Source organism: Scylla paramamosain, chromosome 28 (assembly GCF_035594125.1).
Source record: "Scylla paramamosain isolate STU-SP2022 chromosome 28, ASM3559412v1, whole genome shotgun sequence".
In the NCBI taxonomy this organism is placed as follows: Eukaryota; Metazoa; Arthropoda; class Malacostraca; order Decapoda; family Portunidae; genus Scylla; species Scylla paramamosain.
This window is the reverse complement of record NC_087178.1, coordinates 5,775,001-5,800,562: the sequence shown is the minus strand read 5'-3', so window position 1 is coordinate 5,800,562 and position 25,562 is coordinate 5,775,001. Positions and strand designations below refer to the sequence as shown.

The 25,562-nt window shown below is 44.7% G+C and overlaps 2 protein-coding genes across 4 annotated transcripts in view; one reads left to right on the top strand and one right to left on the bottom strand.

Annotated features, from left to right (window-relative positions):
• Window positions 1-1,387: 1,387 nt before the first annotated feature.
• LOC135114795 (ras-related protein Rab-28-like) lies at window positions 1,388-13,017 on the bottom strand. 3 transcript variants are annotated; one of them, XM_064030879.1, is made up of 6 exons: window positions 12,790-13,017; window positions 6,020-6,194; window positions 5,789-5,905; window positions 4,959-5,129; window positions 4,400-4,501; window positions 1,388-4,084 (listed from the first exon to the last, which is right to left on the bottom strand). In XM_064030879.1, exons 2-6 carry the CDS (start codon window positions 6,143-6,145, stop codon window positions 3,926-3,928), a joined length of 675 nt encoding a protein of 224 aa, XP_063886949.1. In that variant the 5' UTR covers window positions 6,146-6,194; window positions 12,790-13,017; the 3' UTR covers window positions 1,388-3,925. The 3 variants fall into 3 exon arrangements, with proteins under 3 accessions (XP_063886949.1, XP_063886948.1, XP_063886947.1); XM_064030878.1 differs by lacking the exon at window positions 12,790-13,017 and adding an exon at window positions 6,806-7,346; XM_064030877.1 differs by lacking the exon at window positions 12,790-13,017 and adding an exon at window positions 6,461-6,784.
• A 183-nt stretch (window positions 13,018-13,200) lies between these two features.
• Window positions 13,201-25,562, top strand: part of LOC135114793 (uncharacterized) — a 30,617-nt gene continuing 18,255 nt past the window's right edge. Inside the window, exon 1 of the transcript XR_010275676.1 lies at window positions 13,201-13,511. The gene's annotated coding sequence lies outside the window, so the exon portion shown is untranslated. The remainder of the gene's footprint in view (window positions 13,512-25,562) is intronic.

Here is a 25,562-nt window from a genome sequence, read left to right as displayed (position 1 = left end):
TGTGTGTGTGTGTGTGTGTGTGTGTGTGTGTGTGTGTGTGTGTGCGCGTGCGCGTGTGAGTGACCCTCCAGCGAGCCAGACAGTCAGACAGTCAGTCATGAGCGGTGATGTGCTGACCTCCCACTGGGAATATTTCTGGTGCCTCACACGTTCCCCTCCACTTCCACTATCCCCTCCACCTCCCCTACCCTCTCCACCCCTCCACTCCCTGCACCCTGCCATCCCTTCCACCCCTTCCATTTCCTACCCTCTCCATCCCCTCCACTTTCTACCCGTCCATCCTCTCCACCCCCTCCATTTCCTATCCCCTCCACCCCTCCATCTCCTGTACCCCCTCTACCCCTCCGTCCCCTCCATTTCCTCTATTCCCTCCACCTCCCACATCCCCTCCATCTCCTCTGTCTCCCCTACCCCATCCTCTCCCATCCACCCTCACCAAGCCCCCATCACTGCTGCCACTACCGCCGCCTTCATCCACTCATCCACTCATCCACTTAGCCATTGCCACACAGCAACTACTAACATCCAACTCCCTCCATCCACTCGTCCGCCAACACACAGTTCCCTTCATCCACTACCTCGTCACCTTCATCCACTCATCCACTCATGCAGCATCCTTCATTACTGAGATATCTTCATCCACTTCAGTTCATCCGTTCATTTTCATCGGTTATCTTGTATCTCCCGCCTTCATCCACATCATCTTGACTCATCTTTCCACCACCTCCTGTTACGTCATTCATTCTCACCCTCCAGCCTCTCCACTTCATCTCCCCCACCCATATCTCTCCTCTTAACTCATCGTTCATCCTCCTCCTCCTCCTCCTCCTCCTCCTCCTCCTCCTCCTCCTCCTGTTACATCACTTATTCAGCTTCATCACCACCTAATCACCCATCAGAGTTACCCACTTTGATGCATCCAGCCATTCACTCATCGTCAACTCACATAACCGCTTCCATTTTGCGTACATAAGGTTAGGTTAAGTTATGTCAGGTCAGTTCATTCATCTGTCACTTCACACACAGGTCACCGCCTCCTCGTTACGTATATAAGGATACAATAATTTTAATGAATGGAAGAATGAGTTGATGAATAACATACTTGCTACTGAGAAAACTAATATAGTACATGTAAGGCTGAGTGATGGAAACGCAAACCTGTGTGTGTGTGTGTGTGTGTGTGTGTGTGTGTGTGTGTGTGTCAGAGTTCTTTTCACCTGAGAATCAACACTTTTTCTGTGGTATCAAAATAGTTAACTAGATCCCGTTTTTTTTCTTCTTCTTCTTTTTCTATGCATTTTTCATAACAGGTTAGAGTTTTCCCAGTAGTACAGTACATACCACCACCACCACCACCGCCACTCCACAGGGAAACAGAAACAAGATCACCAATATATTTTTTTATTAATCTACTCCCTACAAAGATCTATTTCTCAGCAACTTAAGGCGACTACCTGCTATATTTAAACTCTCAGGAATGATTGTTTTTGTCATGTTATTAAAGGCGAGGGGACGTAAAATCTTCCGCTGTCCCTTCCAAAGCAAAAAACTGTATAACTCTTCCTTAAGGCAACACAACGGAGCCATAGTTGACGTAATCATCGCTAAGAGAACGAGAGGGGCGGAACCTGCAGCGCCGCGAATGGAAACGGTGAGTGGCTTGGAATCTGAGAGGGAACTGGAGAAAGTTATGTTATGGCATGTTTGAGATCGAGGCAGGCGGAGGATAAACAGAGAGGCTGAGAGGCGCCGCTCACCGCTCACCCCTAGACACTGACGGAATGGAGTGGGTTTACTGGAACATTTGTATGGAGGCATGAGTGTGTGTGTCAGGGGAGGAGGGGAGAGTGATAATCTTGGTCACTGGTTCGTGTTGAATGATAGGTTAGTGTTCTTAATTCAGGCTTTCAACAGGACTATTTTCTAAGGCCACAGAGATGACTAGTCTGGTTTCCTTAGGTGTTTATCCTCATTAACAATACAGAGTCCTTGCTAAATGATGACTAGAATCATGAAAACACTCTTGTAAACTGACAACTTGCACAAGAGCCTGTTAGATTATCACTAGAATCATGAAAACACTCTTGAAAACTGATAACTTGCACCAGAGCCTGTTAAACGACCAATGGAATCATGAAAACACTCTTGAAAACTAATAACTTCCACTAGAGCCTGTTAAATAATCACAAGAATCATGAAAACACTCTTAAAAACCGATAACTTCCATTAAAGGACCTGTGGAATAATGAAAGCACTCTTGAAAACTGATAACTTCCACTGAAACGTGTTAAACGATCACAAGAATCATGAAAACACTCTTGAAAATTGACAACTTCCACCAAAAGCTGTCGAAAGTAGCTGAGGTCAAGCATAAGACCATTTCAGCGCCTTAATGCGAGCGACGGAGGCACAGAAGTAATTACTCGGAAATTTTACTCATTAATTCCTTGGCACTGAACGTAAGCGGCCATGTGGAAACTGTTCTCTTGTTCTTTTGTTCTTATTTTTTCTCTCTCCCTCTCCCTCTCTCTTTCTTTCTCTCTCCCTCTCCTTCTCATGTCCTCTGATTACATTTGAACTTAAGTGCTGCCATGAGTGTGGGCGGCGCCAGTCCTGTTTGGTGAGTCGGGGAGTGACCCTCGTGGTGCTGGCGGGCGGACGGAAGTGTTTGGATGTGTTGGTGTGGGTGTGGACGGCTCGAGGCGGGGGCGGTTATTACGTCAGGAGAGCGGCGGGCGGTACAGCACAGCACTACCACATCATCACCACAGCATCACAGCACCACCTGGGTTTAGTTACAGTGGAGCAGCGGTTGGGTGAGATGCGGGAAGTACACCCCAGCATCTTAGCATCGAGTCACGGGCGCAGCAGGGAAAGATTATGGAGAAAAGCAAACGATTCTGAAGTGATGCAACGCAGTACATCGCAGTCCAGCCCGCGCATTAAGCAATTGGTTAGGATCAAGGACTGGCCAGAACTCGAGCACGTTGTTGTGTGTGTTTTAATAAATATCCTCCACGCGAGGACTCACCGCGCCGCCACCCTTGTCCAGCTGGTCGGCACAGGAGAGCCAGCGACACTACGCGAGACTCCGTGCTCACCGTAATCAAAGTGAAGGCAAGTTTTCATGAGGAATTAATACCTTACGGAACGCCCTGTACTGCTTGAAGACCGAGGTGTTTGAGTCACTATAAAACAGCTGATCTCGAGTTATTCATATGGTTCCAGATAAGGAGGACAACACGAGTAAACACGAAATTCAGAGTTTGGTGAAGTACACAGCGATAATCTGCGAGTACTTTGACAGGTTCCTCGTTAGTGACATAAAAGGAAGTGTGATGAATTCATTACATCAAACATCGCGGCGAAGAATAACGGAGGGCGGCCTGCTTGTCGAGCGTTATCCTTCTTGCTTTCCTCACACTCACACCTGCACGGGACGAGACACGCCTCGGCCTCACACACCTGGTCACTCACTCGCCTTTCCTCATCAGGGTCAGGCCTCCGCGGCACACGCTATCACCGCCGCCACTGCCGCCGCCGATGGCACCGCCCGCAGCCCCCGTGGCGCCGCGAATTAGATAAGGAGTTTGTTTTGTGTTAATGTTTGTATATTATGTGTTTTGGCCTCCGTATGATATTCCATTCACGTAACACTGACGCTCTCCACTTGTAATCTTAGCACAGCGTCGTGACAAAAGCCTCAGGTAATTAAAGCATAAGAGTTTGGACACTTCATGATCACCGGGACACTGGTCACCAAACACCGTCACCACATCCGACACAAGGAGGAAAAGATTTCATAATAGTGTCCATCTCACGAGTAACCTCACAGGGCACCACAGCCTCATGTCCGTGTGTCCGTGTGTCGGCGAGGGGTGCGGCGCTCTGGTGTCCGTGTCCCAGAAGGCGAGGGCATCAGCTGCTACATGACACTGCACACGGAGGAAGAGCTGCTGGTGGCCACGGCAGGCACCTTCGGGAGTGTCGCCTCTTGGAACGTGACGATTTCCGCCGTGACCACAGGCTGCTGCTGCTCTTGCTCCGCCTTCGTCAGCCGCACCCCCAGGAGCTCTGCCGCCAGCTGGGGGGAGTGGCGTAGTGAGGGGCGTGTATGGAGGAAGGGGATGAAGCATGTGTGAATGGAAGGCGAGGAAGTGTTGTAGTGGGAAGTAGGAATGTTTGTGTGTAGGGAAAGTGAGATGATGATGAGTAACATGACTGATACCATTGTAAACATCGATGTGAGGCGTGAGTGGTGAAGGCGTGAGGAAAAAAATAGTGGTAACCAATAGCAACGTGTGATGAAAGACTGCGAGATGACAAGAACTATAAATGATCCTGAACACATCACGTTACCAAGAACCAAGCTGCGTCATTGTCTTGCCCCGAGCCTCACCTTCTGGAAAGTGAGTGACACGCCCTCGCCGGTCTTGGCCGACACCACGTAGGAGCTCATGCCGTGCTCGGAGGCGAACCTGTGGTGGCGGTCACTCTTCACCTGCGGGGGAGGAAGGTGGGGAGGCTCAGAGCGGCGGAGTGGGACGGGGCGGGACGGGGAAGGGGTGGTATAGTTAGGTATTGATGTTCACTATGCGGGAGGCTATGCGATGAAACGTGAAATTCAGGCACCGTCTTTCACGTCCCGCGGGTGCCATTAAGCCCTGACCACCTGTCTCATGCCCTTATTCAGAAACGCTTTGCTTTCTCACCACGACTATTTTCCAAGGCCACAGAGATGATTACTAGTTCTCAGGGGTGTTTCTCCTATTCAAAATGTAGAAATCTTGTTAATCTGTCTTCAGAAACTTAAAAACACCCATAACCAACTTTAGCCAACTAGAGTCTTTTAAAAGAAGTGGAGGTGCGGCACAGAGGTACTACTTCAGAATATGGTCCTTAGGCTTCTAATTAACGTGTGACTGCCGCTAACAAGGGTAACAAGGGCAGCGACTCACCTGTCTGGCGTGCTCTAAGTCTGCCTTGTTCGCCACCAGGGCTTGGATGGGCGGCCTCTCCTGGGAGCGGGCGGCCTTGCGAACAGTCGCCACCCAGGTCTGCAGCGCCTCCAGGGTAGGCGTGGAGGTGACATCGTACACGAAGAGGATGGCGTGGGCGCCGTACAGGTACTGCCGGAGGAGAGGAGAAGGGAAGGTGTGATGTGGAGCATAGTGAGAGGAGAGTGGTGGAGTTAGTGTGTGTGGAGGGGGATGTGAGGCACGGGTGGGGAGAAAAGAGGAAGCAAGGATAGGTTGTGGAAGGAAGAATAAGGAAGAAAAGGGAGACGAGGGTAGGTTGTGGAGGGAAGGATAAGGAAAAGGAAAGGCAAGGGTGAAGGTGTGGAAGGAAGGAAGGAGGAAAAGGGGAGGCAGAGGTGAAGTGGAGGGAAGAATGGCAAGGAAAAGAGAAGGCATGTGAAATTATGGAGGATTAGGGAAGTAGAGGAGAGAGGAGAGAATAGTGTGATATGCAGCGAGGTGGAGAGAATGGTGTAGTAATGGGAAGGGGAGATAGGCGTGAGCTGGAGGAAAGAGGAAGGCGATGTTGAAGTTATAGAGAGATGGAACTGTTGGGTAGAGGAGAGAAGAGGGGAGGGTGTGGTGGAGTATGGTGACTGAGGCATAAATAGGAGGTATAGGGAGGTAGAGAACAGTCAGTAGGTGAAGTTATGGAGAGAAGTAACAGCTGAATAGAGAGGAGGAAATTGTGTGATAGTGACTGCACCGTTGATTATCTTCACTGCCACACTGCTGTCCACCTCCACACTCTGTACCAGTCACAGCCTCACCTTGTCAGTCATCTTGCCGGACAGCGCTGACCCCGCCACGTCCCACACCTGCACGTTCACGTTCCGCTCGTTCCCCAGCACCAGCCTCTTCAGATAAAAGTCCACCCCCATCGACGCCTGTGTGGAGAAAACGGATGAAATCACTTACACAGAAAACGTTGCTGGGGTGACTCAAGTAAAGCCGCCGCTTGAGGGGAGGCACACCCAGTGGTTTACCTCGCGGGGACTCACCTGGTACACCTTGTTGATGGAGTCCTGCGTGTATCTGAGAGCGATGGAGGTCTTTCCCACCTGCGGCGCCCCTACCAGCACCATCTTCACCTGCCGCTCCACCGCCTCCTCCTCAGAGTCTGACATTGCGCTGCTCCTCTCCCAGCCTTGCTCAGCCTGCTGGAGCCGCCGCGGCCTGAGGGAGGGACAGGGGCGTCACCAGCAGGCACGTGATGGAGGAAGGAAGGGAAGAGCCGCCATGCATGCGTTATTAATGCTTTGTTACAAGAACTGCACGGGCGTTAATTATTGATAGCATTAGTGTAATTAACTGATCGAAGCAATAAAGGACGCACAACGCAGCCTAAGCACTTCTGATTATCTTATTAAGCAGTAGTAATGTTTGCCACGGATGTATTGCACCAGACACGAACAAGAACGTGATCACACATTGAAGAGTACATGGTTTCTGCTGCTAATAGCGATCACGCCCACCAGCCCGAGTGACGGGCCGTGAGAGCGACAAACACTGCTGACTTGACGTGCTGTGCTGCGGTAATGCGCTGCACCACACACCACACACCGCATACCACACACAGATACACAGCCTGGCAGCCTCAGCACACCGCCTGCCGTCCTGCCGCGCCGGTCATGACCTCCACCGCCACGTGCAGAATTCGTGTGTGTATCGGCGAGGGATCAGGAAATGCCAGCACGCACATTCCTCGCCGCTAAAATGTCCACCAGCTTCCTGTCACCTCCCACCTGCACCTCACTCCTTTACCACCATTCCCACGCACTCCTCACCTTCCTCTTCACATGCCACGCTCTCCCTCCTCCTCCTCCTCCTCCAACTCCACAGCGGGGCGTGTTTTGGGGCGGCGTGAGGGCGTCCCCAGGCAGCAGGTGAGCGGTGGAGGGCGCGCCAGCTCCCCTCGCCTGTGTTTGGCCCCGCCGCTGCCGTCGCCAGGTGGGGGTTGCTAGCCGGGGAGGGTGCCAGCTAGCCTTTTTTCTCGATGCCTGCACGTCTCTTGCTTATCATGTGCAGGACTCGAGTACAGTGCTTCCCCTCGCTGTGCTGTGATGCTGTGCGTGTGTCTGGCAGCACTGAAGCACCCTGAGCCTTTTTAAAACACAGATTTCAAATATACATAAAAAATCACATCTTTTCCTTATTTTTGGGGCTAATTTCCATTCCAGGTTTTCTTTCTTGCACAAACTGATTCTTAAAATGCCTCCACTAATAATAACTAAACTTTTGTACCTATTTTCCAAGGATATACTGAAGACTTGAAGGGAATGGCTCAGGTAAACCAGGTAAATTAATTGTTATCGTACCTCGGTCAGGGCGGCAGGTGTGAGGACCCAGGTAGGAGACGCCACACCTGAGGGGACCACCAACATCCCTCCCCCTATCCCTAGTAAGTCTCCCACACCCCCCTTCCTCCCCATTCCTCCCTCTCTCCCCCCTCGTCAACAACACTCCCCCACACAAACACGCTAACCCAGTTTCCAGGTGAGCTGACTTACCTGTCCCCGCCGTGATGGTTTCCCTTACCTGTATAACTTTTATAGATTATGACGCAACGCTGGTGATTGTGTGTGTGTGTGTGTGTGTGTGTGTGTGTGTGTGTGTGTGTGTGTGTGTGTGTGTGTGTGTGTTTGTGTGTGTGTGTGTGCGTGTGTGAGTGTGTATGTGTGTGTGCGTGTTTGTTGTAATACATTATTGATCTTTTCCATGTATGTTTTTGTGTATCTCTCTCTCTCTCTCTCTCTCTCTCTCTCTCTCTCTCTCTCTCTCTCTCCTCTCTCTCTCTCTCTCTCTCTCTCTCTCTCTCTCTCTCTCTCTCTCTCTCTTGCAATGCTACACCTGAAATTCCAGATCTGGAATTCTGAAACTTTTTTTACTTTTTTTCATCTGTTTAAAAATAAGTTTTCACTCAGTAATTCGTGTGTGTGTGTGTGTGTGTGTGTGTGTGTGTGTGTGTGTGTGTGTGTGTGTGTGTGTGTGTGTGTGTGTGTGTGTGTGTAGCTTCCCTCATTAATAAGAGGGAAAATAAACTTCAAAAAGTCTGCCATTCATTACAACAATAACAGAGAAGACGACAGGGTGAAGCAAAAATTATAAAGTGAAAAAAAATACAGGCTGCATAAAAATAATGAAAAAATAATAGATAAAATAGTTACAGGGTGAGTCAGGAAGCTATCGAACGAATATTTACAGGGTGTAGATTGCCGAGAGAAACAATTACAGGGTGAAGAAATATATAATTTGGTTTAGGAAAATTATACAGGGTGGTGCAGGGACTTGTAAGGTGAAGGGGGAAATTTTTACGTCATGAGGGGAAAAATGGAGGTCAAGGAGGGAAAGTTAGGGTGAGGGAAGGTATTGATTGGAGGAAACTAGGGTGAAATTGCTTGGAGGAAACTTAAGGATGAGATATAGGCATAGAGTGGAGGAAAGTTTAGCGTGAGAGAAGGAAGAGATTGGAGGAAACTTTTGCGTGAGAGAAGGAAAACTTTAAGAGAAACTTTAGGAAGAGAGAAGGTAAAGATTGAGGGAAACTTTAAGGTAAGAGAAGATTTTGGAGGAAACTTTAGAAGGAGAGAGGAAAACTTCGGAGGGAGAGATTGGAGGAAATTTTTGAGTGATAGAAGGTAAAGACTAGAGGGAGCTTTTGGAGAGAAGAAAATTTTGGAGGAAACTTTGAGGAGAGAAGGAAAATTTGGAGGAAACTTGAGATGAGAAAAGGAAATTCTGGAGAAAACATTAGGATGCGAGAAGGAAAATTTGGAGAAAATTTTAAGGAAGAAAGGAAAATATGGAACAAACTTTAAGGAGGCAGAAGGAAATTTTGGTGGAAAGGAAAATTTATAGGAAACTTTAGGATGAGAAGAAGGAGAGAAGGAAACTGGAGGAAACGTTAAGGAGACAGAAGGAAAATTTGGAGGAAACTTTAAGAGAGAAGGAAAATTTGGAGGAAACTTGAAGGAGAGAAGGAAACTGGAGGAGGAAACTAAAGGTGAGAAAAAGATAAAGAAAAAATAGATAAAAAAAATCAGGAGAGGGAAAGGAAAGACTGCAAGAGAGAGAGAGAGAGAGAGGAAATTTGAAGGTGAGGGGGAAGGTCAAGAGGGAATTAGAGGTGGAGAATCAAGTGAAGGAGTGCCATCTGGGGTGCCATCTGAGGTGCCATCTGCCGCATCCCTGGTGGTGGTGATGGTGGTGGTAGTGGTGGTGATGGCGGTAGTGGTGATGGTAGTGGTGGTGGAGGTGATGGGTCGATGGCGGCGCCGTTATGTGTGTGTGTGTGTGTGTGTGTGTGTGTGTGTGTGAGAGAGAGAGAGAGAGAGAAAGAGAGGTATTACATAATTCATATTTCCTTGTTTCTTTCTTTCTTTATTTGTCATACATTCTCTCTCTCTCTCTCTCTCTCTCTCTCTCTCTCTCTCTCTCTCTCTCTCTCTCCTCTCTCTCTCTCTCTCTCTCTCTCTCTCTCTCTCTCTCTCTCTCTCTCTCTCTCTCTCTCTCTCTCTCTCTCTCTCTCTCTCTCAGGGCAACACATCTCACTGTCCTGCCCTTGACGTGTCTTAACATGTCTTTAGTTTGCCGCAGTGACCACGCGAGGAGTATCTTCCTCCTCCTCCTCCTCCACCTCCTCCTCCTCCTCCTCCTCCTCCTCCTCCTCCTCCTCCTCCTCCTCCTCCTCCTCCTCCTCCTCCCCCTCTTCACAGGAACTCACCTCTACTCGTTATTTTTCAAGCACTTTTTTCTTGGTAATTATCACAGTGTACCATGAAAAAAAAAAAAAAACCTTCATTTTCTTTTATATTTATACAAGATGTTTCCTGTTTTCTGCATGAGTAGGTTGACGGGGAGAAAGCTTCCACAGTTTTATCCCCACTGACTACCATTTCCCGGGACGTGTGGTGTAGAGGAGGTGTAGTTTTGGGAATGTACCCTTAAAACACTCTTAAAATCCTCTTTGGTATTCCTGTGGCCGCCAAGCACTGCGAGGGGAAAGCGAGGGAAGGAATACTGAGTGAGGGGAAAATTGGAAGGTCGCAGAGGGGAAAACTGAGGCCCGGGGAGGAAATTTCAAGGTGAGGGGAAAGGTGAAGAAAGGAGTCAGTGGAGGAGTGTCAGGTGAGCTTGTGTCGGTGGTAGTGGTGGTGGTGGTGGTTGTTGTTGTTGTTGTTGTGGTACTGGTGGTGGTGGTGGGTCGATGTGTGTGTGTGTGTGTGTGTGTGTGTGTGTGTGTGTGTGTGTGTGTGTGTGTGTGTGTGTGTGTGTGTGCGTGAATTCATGATAAGTTCCTATTGATCTTTCTTTCTTTTTTTTTCTTTTCCTGTCTTTGTCTCATCCTTCCTTCCTTCCTTCCTTCCTTCCTTCTTTCTCTTCTTTCTTTCTTTCCTTCCTTCCTTCCTTCCTTCCTTCCTTCCTTCCTTCCTTCCTTCCTTCCTTCCTTCATTCATTTCATTCATTCATTCATTCATTCATTCATTCATTCATATATTCCAAAAAATAGACAGAAGAAGAAGAAGAAGAAGAAAAGGATGAAAGAAAGAAAGATACATAAAATCATACAGTGAAAAAAAATAAAAATACAGACAGAAAACATGACTTACAGTGACTGATAGTGATAATGAGTGAAAATAATGAGTGATAATGAGTGAAAATGATGAATGATAATTAGTAAAAATAGTAATGACGAATAACTCCCTAACTGCTTCATTATCATGGCTATTATTCTAACCATTCAGAGAGAGAAAGAAAGAGATAGATAGATAGATAGATAGATAGATTGACAGAGAGAGAGAGAGAGAGAGAGAGAGAGAGAGAGAGAGAGAGAGAGAGAGAGAGGTCAATTTAATCTTTCCTAACTCACACTAACTCAAAATAAAAATAAAATAAAAATAATCAAACCATAGTGAAAAAAAAACAAAAAATTATAGATCCGGATGAAAAAAAAAAAAAAACGTGAAATTGAAGAGATTGAAAGGGTTAATTAGTACCTGCTACCTTTACCTGCAGATCGCCACACCTGAGGGGGAGGAAGCAGTACCTGGTTCGGGAGTCGCCGCTAAACACTGCAAGGTTTAGTTCATCGGGCCAATATTTACCCTGCAATCAGGCCGCGGAAGCCTCAAAGGGATGCCAGGTGGGTGGAGGAAGGAATCTAATCTCTTTGTGTGGTTTTAAATCGCGTTTTGTAATTTGGGGTGCATACGTTTTTTTTTTTTTTCAGTTATTTTTCGTTTATTTTGTTTATAGTTTCTCTCTCTCTCTCTCTCTCTCTCTCTCTCTCTCTCTCTCTCTCTCTCTCTCTCTCTCTCTCTCTCTCTCTCTCTCTCTCTCTCTCTCTCTCTCTCTCTCTCTCTTTTGTGGTTTTGTTGGTATGATAATGCATTTGGTGGTGTTGGTGGTGGTGGTGGTGGTGGCGGTGGTAGTAGTAGCAGTAGTAGTAGTAGTAATAGTAGTAGTAGTAGTAGTAGTAGTAGTAGTAGTAGTAGCAGTTGTTGTTGTTGTTGTTGTTGTTGTTGTTGTTGTTGTTGTGCCAATACTACTACTACTACTACTACTACTACTACTACTACTTTTTCTTCTTCCTCTTCTCCCTCTATTTCAGTTTTTTTTTTTAAACGAGAATGATACAAAATAAAAACAACAGTCTTCACACACACACACACACACACACACACACACACACACACACACACACACACACACACACACACACACACACACACACACACACACACACACACACACACACACACACACACACACACACACACACACACACACACACACACACGCACACACAGGCGTGCGCGAAACAGAGGGAATACAAACATAACACACACCACATACATTGGATAGCATACTAATTAATTTATTTTCCCACAGCCTCGCGCGTTCCATTATAATGAAAAGTGATGTTATGCTCCACATGCTTCAGCGGTCAAGGCTACTCGGGAGCATCCAAAAGCGAAATGAAAATAAAAAAAAAATATATAACTATGCCTCATCAAAATACCTCACGTGGGCGGTCTCTCTCTCTCTCTCTCTCTCTCTCTCTCTCTCTCTCTCTCTCTCTCTCTCTCTCTCTCTCTCTCTCTCTCTCTCTCTCTCTCTCTCTCTCTCTCTCTCTCTCTCTCTCGCCGGATGCATAGGGAAATGTATACGGGAGGTGTGTGAGTGTGTGTAGGCGCCGTGAGAGTCGCCCTCGGGAAGTATTAGGGATTTGAATTAGGTTTGGTTAGGTTAAATTAGGTTGGTTTAGACTAGGTTAGGTTAAATGAGGTTATGAGGCGGGGTTTGTAGGATAGTTGATTCATCACAGATTAGATTAGATAAAGTTAGGTTAGATGATGTTGGATTAGGTTAAGTTAGGTTAGGTTACGCTAGGTTAGGTTAGGTTTGTTTAAGGTGAGAAGCAGACGATTGATTGACCTTTGATTCACAGATTAAATTAGTTTACGTTAAGTAAGATTAAGTTAGGATGGACTAGGTTAATTTAGGTTAGGTTTGGAAACTGAGAGGCAGTAAATGACAATCGACTCATTAAGTTAGATTAGGTTTTTAGGTAGGTTAGGTGAAGTTGGTTCAGGTTAAGGTGAAAGTATGTTGGGTTAGGTTAGGTCAAGTTAGGTTAAGGTAGGGTTAGGTTAAGTTGGATCAGGTTAAGGTAAGGGAGGGAATGTTGACTTTCCATCGATTCGCAGGTCAGAGTTTAAGGTCACGCCAGACGTCACAGCTCGCCTTACGATGACTTGGGTGTATTTACGTTATCACTGCGTCTATTCCTGTGTCTGGCTGTTGCTTTCGTCCCTCGCTCCTCCTCCTGGCGATGAATGGAGGTCGAGGCGGGGATTGTCGCGTCGCGCCTTTGGTCAGTTATGGATGTGGTTTTCGTAGTAATAGTAGTCGTAGTAGTAGTAGTAGATCCCCTTTCACTTAACAACATACTCCCTCACTCCTTCAGAAGGCACAAACACAGGACTCCCAACTTCCCTCTCTACTAAGGCACCTGTAACTCCCTCCCGTAGAGCAGGGGAACCCAATGAGTGAGGGGGCGCCGCGCCTGCCCTGTGCGATCGATGTTAGGTGGCGGACTAGACCCCGACGCCCTGGCATGCCTTCCCTACACACACCCACTCCAAAGCACACCCACTCCTTTAGCCACTCACACAGACCACCAGGCATGAGGTGGCCCGAATAGGGGAGGGGAAGGTGGCAGGGAGGCTGGGAGTGGAGTGGGAGTGGAGTGGGAAATGAGTGGGTTAGGGAGCAATGGCAACTAAGCTGGAGGGAGGAGTAGAGGCAGACCCAGGCAGCATGGTCTCCCGTTCCCAGTCGTCGCTCGGTGTTAGTGTGCGTGTGTGTGTGTGTGTGTGGTCACCACGAAGTACCTACATGTGTACTACTGCCCTACCTACTGTTGATTAGGCGCTCTAGGCCCTCCCTTGGTCCGCCTGTCGAAGAGGACATGGCTTTCTCTGACGGCAGGTACTGTGGCTTCAAAGTCTCCCAGTTTTGCTCATTTGGGAGTATTGGTACTTTTTTTACACCTCTCAATTACCACTATTGTTACTCTTGTTTTTCCTCATGGCCCGGGATATTTGGTTAGCATGTGGCACTGCAATGGCTTGGGCCTAAAGAGTGGTTAGTCCTCATGCATCATCATAGTACTCGAGGCCACCAAACCAAACATTTTTACTCCTAGACTAGCGAACCTCAGCACAGGATGACGGAAACGCAGGTGTTCTTGTCCCTTACATTCTACTCCACTTTTTTTCTTTTTTTTCTCTCTTTTTTTTTTTTTTTTTTTTTTTACTTTACATAGACTAGAATATTCATCACTACTCCTGTCAGCTTCTAGCAGACCTTCATAACAGCTCTCGCCATCTCAAACTCTCTCTTACTTAAACACCTGAGACTCACAGGTGATCCCGCAGCTATTAAGGGCAGCGTGTAGACCTGACCAGTGACGGTAACTCCTTCCATTCCACACAGATTGACAGGAAAATAAAGCAAAACAAAACACAACAAAACAAAAACAAAACAGCATGACAAACTTGATAATGCCTTAGGAATTAGAATCATGGGAATTTAACACTTTTCATCTCAATTCAGGTAAAAAAAAAAAAAATTCACTTCTTGGCCGTTCCACAGTTCCACACACGTCCTTTCCCTTCCTCTTACCGGTCTTGTAACGATTCTGCCAAAACCTTTAGCTTAGCACAGAAATTCAATCACATGTTTACCTCGAAGCTAAGCCGGGGTAGGTAGGGAGGCGAGGGGAGAGGGGTGAGGGGATGAGGGGTGAGGGGGTTCAAGGGAGGGATGTCAGGGTGTGCGTTGGAGTTTAAGGCGAGGTAAGGCAGAGGAATGCGAGGTAATGATCAGTGTTAATGAATGACTTAATAGAATGTGTGAGGTGTGATGCGGAGTTTTGGTAAATGTGTGTTGTGAAGTTGAGTTATTTGTGCTTGTGTGTGTGTGTGTGTGTGGGAGTGGGTGTGTGTCAATACATCTGTCTCTCCTCTTTAAGAAATTCTAACCGGATATAGGTAAAAGAGATCGTACACTCATCCTCTTAATTAACCAAGGCAGACACATGACAAGAATTTTGGTTTGCATAACACGAGGAAATAGGAAAACTGAAAAAGAAAACTCCAACTGATCTATCAAGCAGTCCGCCTCTCCTCTTGACCAAAATAACCCAAGTAAAGGAACTAATAAGCAAGGCATTTTCATAAACCCACAGCTTACGGAGAGCCTTGCAAACCCCGTCAGCCCCGTCAGCCCTCGTCTAGTTCTCGTGAGTAGAGCTGGTAGTGAGTAGACGGCACCGCCCATCTAAGAACCGCATTCAGAAACACTCAGGCGCCTTATCTCCGCCACACTGAACAGACTCTAGTGGAAGTTGTAAAGGTTCTCAAGGGTGCTTTCATGATTCCAGCGATAGATTAATAATCATTCGACACCATCGCTTGGAAAAGACACCCATGAAAACACGACGTATCATCTCTGTGGCCTTTGGAAACCGTCTTGGTGAGAGAACAAAGCGTAGAGGAATACAGAACCATAAGTCTCCCGCACCCCACCACTCTAGACGCCTCGCTGTGTCTATAAATTTTCAGAAAATTTTTCCGCTTTCTCACCGCCCCCGAGGTCACCGCCGGATTGAAAGATGTCAGTGAAGCAAGGAAATACTGTATTACTGGTGCGGGTGGGCGGTAAGGGATCAGCGCTCTCTGTACATCACTTCTTGGTCATACGATTTTGATTAATTGATTGACCGATGAACATTTGGCTCCGTAACATCGTGGTCGTGAAGTGTAGCCATACTAGTACTGTACCTAATGATTTTTCGTAACCTTTTTCTTTACGTTTAAAGTGAATGAGTCCAGTTTTATTCCTACTTCTTTTTTTTTTTTTTTTTTTTTCCAATAGCGGAAGTTTCATATATAGAGCAAAGAGGTCATGGCGGAGCTCAGGTCAGGAAGGCGCCGCCACTCCCGACACTGCAGCCAGCCTCGTGGTGTGTGTGTGTGTGTGTGTGTGTCTGTCTGTCTGTACGGCACTCACTCTCACTAGCGGTCATGAAACTAGCTGACTAACAATATAGCAAACAACAACAACAACAACAATAACAACACTATTTGTAATTTTTGACGATCGTTTCCTGTTCTGTATGAATACTAGCACCTCAGTGGGCCTTCTCTCTCTCTCTCTCTCTCTCTCTCTCTCTCTCTCTCTCTCTCTCTCTCTCTCTCTCTCTCTCTCTCTCTCTCTCTCTCTCTCTCTCTCCTTCTTCTTCTTCTGATTGTGCTGCCCTTGGCCGGTGTCCCTCCTACATCAAAAAATAAATAAATACCACCACCACCACCAACAACAACAACAACAACAACAAGAGCGCTATAATCACATTCCCGCTATTACCATTAAGCCAACCACTCACTTACCCAATTAGGCAATCACAAAATCACACCTTTAACAATCCAATTAGAGACTCACCTCGTTACTTGCTCCCAGTTCTTACTCTTACCTTAAAAAAATACAAGAGGGAAATAGGTGACAAGGAGAAACCATTATATTATACTCTACTTCATTGATAATAGGCGAAACTTTCTTATAATTACCTGTAGCTTTGAAAGTAATGAAGTGCACTCAGGTGTGACTCTCCTACCTGTAATTAATTAAAGGTAAACAGGTATTAGGAACGATATGGCATTTCACAGGTGATGCGCGCTCTCTCTCTCTCTCTCTCTCTCTCTCTCTCTCTCTCTCTCTCTCTCTCTCTCTCTCTCTCTCTGGTCATTATTTTGCAGTCAGCGCTAGTCATTCAGTTAATTAGTCAGTTTGTTAATCAGTCAGGATGTTAATATGTTATAGATTTGTATGAGGTGCAGTGGATAGTTGAGGGCCGCTGGTAATTTGGTGACTTGTAACGACTTGGTGACCTATGACTTGGTGACTTGGTGGTTGATGGTGGTGGTGGTGCTTTGATGCGAGTGGTGACTAACTTGGTGACTTATTGACTCCTGACTTGGTGGTGACGTTTAGTGATGACATGAATGACAGTGTTGCTTAGCCTGGTGATGTTTACATGTGGTTTGATGACTAACTTGGTGACTTGGCTCGGTGACTCGTGTTCTGGTGACGTCTGCTTGTGACCTGATGAGTGACTTGGTGATCCGTGACCTGATAACCGTAATTCCGTGACTAAAAGTGAATTTCGAGTGACTTGGTGACTAACGTGATGACTGAATTGGTGATTAGCCTGGTGACGTGTACTTGTAATCTACTGACAAATGATGACTAGTGACTGGTAACCGTGATTTCGTGACTTGCTGTTAATGTTGACTTGGTGACTGGCCTGGTGACGGGCGGCTTGGTGACGTGACGTAACCTGATGACTGAGCAGATATAACTTGTGACCTGGTAACCGTGACAAGTAGTGAATGTTGACTTGGTGACTTTTGACTTGGTGACTGGCTTGGTGACGAGCGGCCTGGTGACGTGCGGGAGTGAGTGGTGGCCGTGGTGAGCAGTGAGGGGACCCGGTCTCTGCTTATTGATCAGTAGGAGAGCCAGGACGCGTCTTGCCCGCAGTGCTCAGGTGGAGGCGAGCACCACTGCAGCACACGCCCTCACCTGCTCACTCACCTGCTCGCCTGTCTGTCTAGGTGTGAGTCACAGGTGCAGAACGATTCATAACACAGGAGCACCTCAAACAAAGTCATTCTGGTGTACTAAATACATTAAAATAAGGGCTGAAGGGTTGTGATGCTTACTGTTATAAAAGTTAATCAGTTTCACATATTTTTAAAGATGTGTAGAATAATTGAGCATTCAGGTAGCTTACATCGATAAAAAGTGTATTTCTTATGGAATGTATAAGGTGGTAAAGATTATAACGGCTACTATGTAAAGCTTAGTAAATTCCACAGGTACTTTTAAAGGTGTATGGAATGTTGCGTGGAACAGATAAGCATTAAGGCATCCTGCGTGACTAAAAAAAATGTCATTTATCATGTTAACAAATTGAATGAGGAACTGAGAGCTATAATGCTTACTGTATAAAGCTTAATAAATTCAATTGGTAGTTTTAATGGCGTATGGAACAGTGTATGGAATAATAATCATCAACGCATCCAATACCACCTATAAAATCATTTCTTCTGTAACAAACTACACAAATGAAGTACTAAAGGTTACAGTGTCTACATATAAAGCTTAAATACTTCCATACGTAGCTTTAAAGGAGTATGGAACAGTATGTGGCTTAATAAAGCATGCGAGCAGCTTATACCACTGAAATAAAGTAATTCCTGCGATAACAAGTGAAATAATCGAAGTGCTGGAGGTTATAATACTTCCTATATATATAAAAAAAAAAAAAAGACATGAATTATATATCTATTTTTAAAGGTGTATGGAAAAGCGTGTAGCATAATTAGGCATTCAGTCTATATAACAAAAAAAAAAGTTATTTCTTACGTAAATAAATAAACGAAACGAAGTAATGAAGGTTATAATGTTTGCTATAAAAAAAATAAAAAAACTTGATGAATTTCACATGTATATTTAAATGTGCAATGAGAAGTGGGTGGCATCAAAGACATTCACGCATTCAGCCGCCAAAACAATAGTGATTTCTCGTGTAACAAAGGAAACAAATGGTTATAATGTTTGCTTTTATAAAACTTAATCAGTACGTCTTTCCAAAGGTGTATAGAAGGGTGAATGAAGTAATTAGACGCTCAAACACCCAACACCACCCAAAACAAAAACAAAAAATTATCATCTTACGGAACAAATTCATTTTCGAAGGATGCGTACAGCTATCGTAAAACTGTACATTTTCTTCAAGAGCGTCGGAAATGTAGCGTAAAGTTTAGAATATAGAGAGAGATGATGGTTGATGATATTTTAAACTGTAGTAGTGACTTACCTCCTCCTCCTCCTCCTCCTCCTCCTCATCATCATCATCATCATCATCATCATCATCATCATCATCATTATTATCATTATTCTCACTTCCTCCTGTTTTTTCTCTCAGTTAGCCTGTCTCCCTCACGATACACCATACAACACTCGCACACTTCACGCATACAGCATCGCGAGGACCAACAAATCTTCTTTTGTGTTCCTTTGCGCTCCTCCTTCAAACTTAAGTCCCTCACACACTGACACACACACACACACACACACACACACACACAAATGCACTCACTCAACAAAAACTCACGTACTCGCACACACTCAAAAACGTGTCCATTAGAGCTCCTCCTCCTCCTCCTCCTCCTCCTCCTCCTCCTCCTCCTCCTCCTCCTCCTCCTCCTCCTCCTTCTCCTCCTCCTTCACTGTCTCGTCTCCTCCGCATATTTATCACATGTCCTTAGCTATAAGTTATTTACCTCTTCCCTCTCTCGTGATCTTTCCTCTTTAATCTCTACTTCTCTCTCTCTCTCGCCGTCCCGTCAGGCTGGGAAGGAAGGGGAGCGGGAGGAGGGGGGAGAATAGGTATGGGAAACTAAAGCGCAAGAAACATAGGAATACACATTTACATTAGTCCCCTCTCTCTCTCTCTCTCTCTCTCTCTCTCTCTCTCTCTCTCTCTCTCTCTCTCTCTCTCTCTCATTAAGGTGATAAAATTTTAAAGTTTATGTTTCTTTGTGTCTATTTTCTTGTTTTCTTGTTTGCCTTCAGGTGTGTAGAGTTTCAGGTGTGCTTTGGAATGTCCAGCAGATGTGTGAGCAGGTGTGCGTGTAGGTGTGGCGCTTCCCCTGTCCGGGAATTTAGTGTTTTTGTTATTGTTTTTTGTTTTGTTTGTGAGTTTTTCTCTTTTATAATACTTTTTTTGAGAGTGTGTGTGTGTGTGTGTGTGTGTGTGTGTGTGTGTGTGTGTGTGTGTGTGTGTGTGTGTGTGTGTATACTTTATCTATGCGCTTTTTACCACACACACACACACACACACACACACACACACACACACACACACACACACACACACACACACACACACACACACACACACACACACACGGCCCCACTTCTGAATTACTTAAGTTCGCTCGAAGAAAAGTGTCACGAAATGGAGGAGAGAGAGAGAGAGAGAGAGAGAGAGAGAGAGAGAGAGAGAGAGAGAGAGAGAGAGAGAGAGAGAGAGAGAGAGAGAGAGAGAGATTACGTCACTAACTTCAAATATCATCCCCGTTTTCTTCGTGTAGTCTCGTTTTCTGTCATTCTTCCATCCTTCCTTCCTTCCTTTTTTCCTTTTCCTTTCGGTTCCTCCACTTTTACTTTTCTTTCTTCTTTGCTTCCTGATTTATTCTTTTTATCTGCCTCCTTTTTTGTTAGGATTTTTGGTACTTCTTCGTTTCTTTTTTGTCTGTTTATCATTTTTTTTTCTTTATTTCTCCTTGCCTCTTTCTTAGTGTGTATCTCTTCTTCTTCTTCTTCTTCTTCTTCTTCTTCTTCTTCTTCTTCTTCTTCTCTTTTGTTATCCTTATTTTCTTTTCTTGTCTTCTTCTTCTTTTTATTATTATTATTATTATTATTATTATTATTATTATTATTATTATTATTATTACTGTATCTTCGTGTCGTTTTCTCCTATTCTTTCTATTATCATATCTTTCTTAACTTCTCTTCCTCCTCCTCCTCCTCCTCCTCCTCCTCCTCCTCCTCCTCCTCCTCCTCCTCCTCTTCTTCATGTACTCATCTATGCACACAAAACCAAGCCGCCATGGTCCCCACCTTTGTTCATTCGTCCCCAAGATAGATGCGTGTTGCGGTGCTGTGCTGGTCCTGAAGGGGTGGCGGTGGTGGTGGTGAAGGGGTGTGGTGTTGCGGCAGTACTGTGGCGCGTTGGCGTGGTGGTGGTGATATTAAATTGACATTTCTTGGGAAAACTAGCGAAAACGTGATATTATCCAGGATGCCATCATGTTTAAAGAGAGAGAGAGAGAGAGAGAGAGAGAGAGAGAGAGAGAGAGAGAGAGAGAGAGAGAGATGGGCGGGAGGGGCAAGAAAGCGAGAGAAAAGCGAGTGATAAAATTGTCCTTTATGAAACTTACAGATGAGCGGCCAGTCAGTCAGGCATTGGATAAGGAAGGAAGGGAAGGAAGGGGCCCAGGAAAACCGGGAAGGGGGAAGGGGAAAGAGGAAGGAGTGTTTCCCCTCGACATGAGACCCAGTGAGGCGATTTGCTTAATGACGAGGAACCTGCCCGTAGGAAACCAGGTGAGGGGACACAGGTGAATAGGAAAACAGGTGAAGCAGGTGGAGGAGAATGAGGTGAAGAGTGACATTGGAGGAAAGTGAAGAGTGTAGGAGTTGCGATGAAGGGGAAAGAGAATGTGGAGAGAATAGTGGAGGTGGAGAGACACAGTGGAGGAAAATGGATAAATTGTAGAGGAGGGGAGAGTGGAGGTGCTGTGATGAAGGGAGGAAAGAATGGAGAGACAGTCATTGAGGGAAGTGAGAAGTGAGGAAAAGAAGAGGGAAGTGAAGATAAGGGAAAGAAGGAAATGGAGAGGTAGGGTGGAAGAAAATAGTGAATAAAATGTGGAGAAGAAGGAAAAAATGAGGGACTTGTGATGAAGAGAGGAAAGAATGAAGAGAGCGAGAAGTGAAAAAAAGAGACGAGGGAAGTGAAGACAAGGAGAAAAAGAAAGTAGAGAAAGGAAGGAAGAATGAAGGGATTATGATGAAGGGAGAAAAGGATCGAGTTGTGAACGTGGGGAGCCAGAAGTGAGGAAAAGAAAGGAGAGAAATATAGATAAGAAAGAAGGGAAAGGAAGGGCGTGACAGGAGCATTTGGGAGGGGAGAGGGATGAATGATACTAAGTGCAGTGAAAGAGGGGCTGAGATAAGGGGAGATAAGACAAGACTAAAAGCTTGAGGGGAAGTGTGTATTGAAGGGAGACAAGGAGGAAAATACACAAGAGATAGGAGGTTCTGAAATTGAGGTAATAGGAAATGTCACTAGTACTTTGTCACGTTCACCTGTACTTTTGTTAATTAGTAGGTAAGTTAATTAGTTTTTCATTTATTGTTTTATTCATGTATCTATCTATTTGTCTGCCTGTCTGTCTGTTTGTCTGTCTTTCTATCTATCCATCATTCTGTCCATCTTTGTATTTATTTATCTGTCTCTCTATCACTCTGTTTACCTTTTCATTTGTCTCTCTGTTTGTTTGTTTGTTTGTTTAGTTGTTTGTTTGATTTGTGTGTCAGTAAGGTCGGCCAGGGTACAAAGATTAATGAAAAGATAAACAAATAAAAATTGCCAAAATGCTCACAAAGAAAAAATAAATCAATAAACAGGAGCATTTTTATTTCTTCTTCCTTCAGTCATACCCACCTTCCTTTATTACTTCCCTTCCCTCAACCCTTCCTTAATTCCTTCATTTTTTTCTGTTCTCTCCCCCTTCCTTTTTCTAACTAGAGCCTTTTCATGCTTCCTAAATTTTCTTCCTTCCTTCAGTCCTTCCTTACTTCTTGGATCTTCCTCTTATCTTCTCTTCCTTCCTTCCTTCCTTCCATCAACTCTTCATTACTCCTACATCCTTCTCTCGTCTCCTCCTCCTCCTCCTCCTCCTCCTCCTCCTCCTCCTCCTCCTCCTCCTCCTCCTCCTCCCTTTCTTCCTCCATATTTATCCTTCAGTCCTTCCTTACTCCTACATCTTTCCCTCGTCTCCTCCCTTCCTCCCTCCCTCCCTCCCTCCCTCCCTCCCTCCCTCCCTTCCTTAATTACCTACCTAACCAATCTGTCAGTCCGCCTATCCGTCTATTCAAAAAACAAATGAAAGCGAGGCAAACTAGACAGAACATAATTAGGGCAGCGATCGAGTGTGTGAGAGTGATGCAGGTTCAAAGGTGACAGGTTAAGGGTGGCAGGGATGTTGTTCCGCCAGGGTGAGAGTCGCTAGGGTACTTAGGGTGAAGGGAGAGTGAATGGGAGAGGAGGAGCGTAACAATGGGAGTGGTTAGGTTTTAAAGGTGAGCCTTCTGAAAAAGCCACCACGCCCTGCAGAGAGAGAGAGAGAGAGAGAGAGAGAGAGAGAGAGAGAGAGAGAGAGAGAGAGAGAGTATTGAGTACACGATTCTAAGCACATTCCCTCCTCTCTCTCTCTCTCTCTCTCTCTCTCTCTCTCTCTCTCTCTCTCTCTCTCTCTCTCTCTCTCTCTCTCTCTCTCTCGACCTTTAAGAAGAAAGGGAAGTCAGCTATTTCATGTCTTTTTTTTTTTTTTTTACCACTCCCTTTACGTAAACTCTCTCTCTCTCTCTCTCTCTCTCTCTCTCTCTCTCTCTCTCTCTCTCTCTCTCTCTCTCTCTCTCTCTCTCTCTCTCTCTCTCTCTCTCTCTCTCTCTCTCTCTCTCTCTTTCTCGTGTACGTCATCCCGAGGCAGTGACGGATGGAATCTAAATTTAGCTCGTGTAATTTCCAGAGAGAGAGAGAGAGAGAGAGAGAGAGAGAGAGAGAGAGAGAGAGAGAGAGAGGGGGGAGGGAGGGAGAGGGGGGAGGGAGGGGGAATTGTGAATGCATAGCTGCGTCACGTTTTCGGTTTCGTTTTCTTTTTTTTCCGTTTTCTTTTTTATAGGTTTGTCAGAGAATTCCTTACTTTTTCTTTCTTTCTCTTTCTTTCTTTTTGTTTATCTGTTCATTTTCCTCTTTCATTCTTTCTTTCCTTCGTTTCCTTCTTTTTTTCCCGTCCGTCTTTATTGGTTCATTTATTCCTTATTCCTTTATTCGTATATTTTCTTTCTTTTCTCTTTCTCTGTATTCATTTATCTTCTTTCCTTCATTCCTTCCTTTCTTTTTTCCTCCCACTTGCCTTTATTAACTTATGTATTCCTTTTTCAGTCTTTGTCCTCATCTTTTATTTTCATTTATCCTCAACTTGCATTATTCATCCTAATTTTTTCTATCAATTCTTCATTTCAAACTCAATTTTTACCACAGCATTACAAGTTAAGATGCATTAACTTAGATTTTTCTTATTCAGTCTTTACTCTTATTATTCATCATTCATTCTCTATTTCTCATTATTCTATCCTAAATTTTTTACCTGCTCTTCTCTCAAACTCGATTTTTTTTCCCACAACCTCGCAAGATTTGAAAACTCGGCCAAAGACTCAAGTTACCCACGAAAAATTTTACCGCAAACTCAAAAAATAAATAAAGAAAGAAAGAAAGTTTGAAATGAAAGAAAAAGCCACATATCAACTTAAAAGCTCAAGGTTGCCTAAGAGAGTAGCCAGGGGACTGAAACCTCCGAGTGATTTACGCTTAGGCAGGGACGATTCAGGGGCGGGTGAGAGGTGAGGGGTGAGGGGTAAGGGGGAAAGGCAGGGCAGATCAGTAAGTCCTCAGAGGGAGATTAGAGCTATTAGAAGGGGGGATCAAAGCCGTGGCCATAAGGATCGGAATCTTTATGGAGGAATTATACATGAGAGGTTAAGATTTTTCGGATTCGATAAGATGCGGTTGATGTCCATGTTGGTGGTGACCTTTTGGGTGGACTGAGGAAGATGTACAGGTGAAAATGAGGGAATTATGCTCTTAATAACATGGATTTCAGTGTTTTTAGTAGTGTTCTGTTTTTTTTTTTTTCATTCTTTTCTTTTTTTTACTTTATTCTTTCTCCTCCTTTTCTCCTCATCTTCTTCCAAATTTAATTATGTTTTATTTTTTTCTCCTTTTTTCCTCTCCTCCTCCTCCTTCTTAAGGTAAATAGCGTCGTCATAAGGTAAATAGCGGCGTTCCTCAAGCCTCTGTATTAAGACCAGTACTTTTTATAGTGTACATTAATGATATTGATGAAGGGATCAATTGCAAAATAAGTATATTTGCAGACAACACCAAAATAACAAGTAAAGTAACGTCTGTGTCACAATGGCAGGAACTGCAGTGTGACCTCAATAAACTAACAAGCTGGGCAGAAAAATGGCAGATGAGATTCAATATAGAAAAGTGTAAAATTCTACATATCGGAAGCAACAATGTTCAGGCGAGATATGTAATGAATAACATGCCACTGTCAAGCACCGATAAAGAAAAGATCTTGTCGTTGTGTCAAACGACCTAAAGCCGAGTCAACACTGCACAGAAACAGTAAAGACGGCAAATAAATTAGTAGGGTTCATTGGAAGAAACTTTGAATTTAAATCAGAAAAGGTTATACTTGTTTTATATAACTCACTGGTGCGCCCTCATCTAGAATATTGTGTACAGTTCTAGAATACTGTGTATAGTTCTGGTCACCATACTACAAAAAAGACATTGAAAAATAGAAAAGATACAGCGTAAAGTCACAAAGATGATTCCAAGATTGCGCAATAAGCCGTATGAGGAACGACTGGAAGAACTAAACCTACTTAGTTTAACAAAGCGCAGGATAAGAGGAGACCTAATTGAAGTGTTCAAAATTTTCATAGGATATAGTAACATTGATGCACATAAATATTTTACCATTGATCATTCTAACCTAACAAGAAATAATGGATTCAAGATTATACCCAAATGTTTTAAATCCCACGAGGCCAAACATTTTTTTCTTTAATCGTATAGTAAATATATGGAATAAACTTCCTGCAGAAATTGTGAACAACAATACTATTGAATCATTCAAAAATGAAATAGACAAATATTTAAAAACAAATCCCCAACAAGCTCTCTTCTTGTCCGAAGAATTACTAAATTCACTAATAAACTCTTATTTTACATACACCAATTTTATTATAAATTGTATTAACTTTTAGATAGGAGTATAGAGTTCATCGTAGGGTGAATAGTAGAACTTCCTTTCATCCTTTCCTATGAAAATTCCATGTCAGTTTTTCTATACTGCATGGTACTTTTCCCAACTATTTCCATGCCAGCGCAAGCTGGAGGGAGTGGTGGGTGGGGAGGAGCTTTCTGCTATGCTGTGCTGTCTCTCTTCCCTGTAGCTAGTTAGAAGTAGTTACCAAACAGCCTTGCAAGGACCAAAAGGTCTGTTGCTGTTTGGCTTTCCTTTGTATTCCTTTGTATTCTCTTCC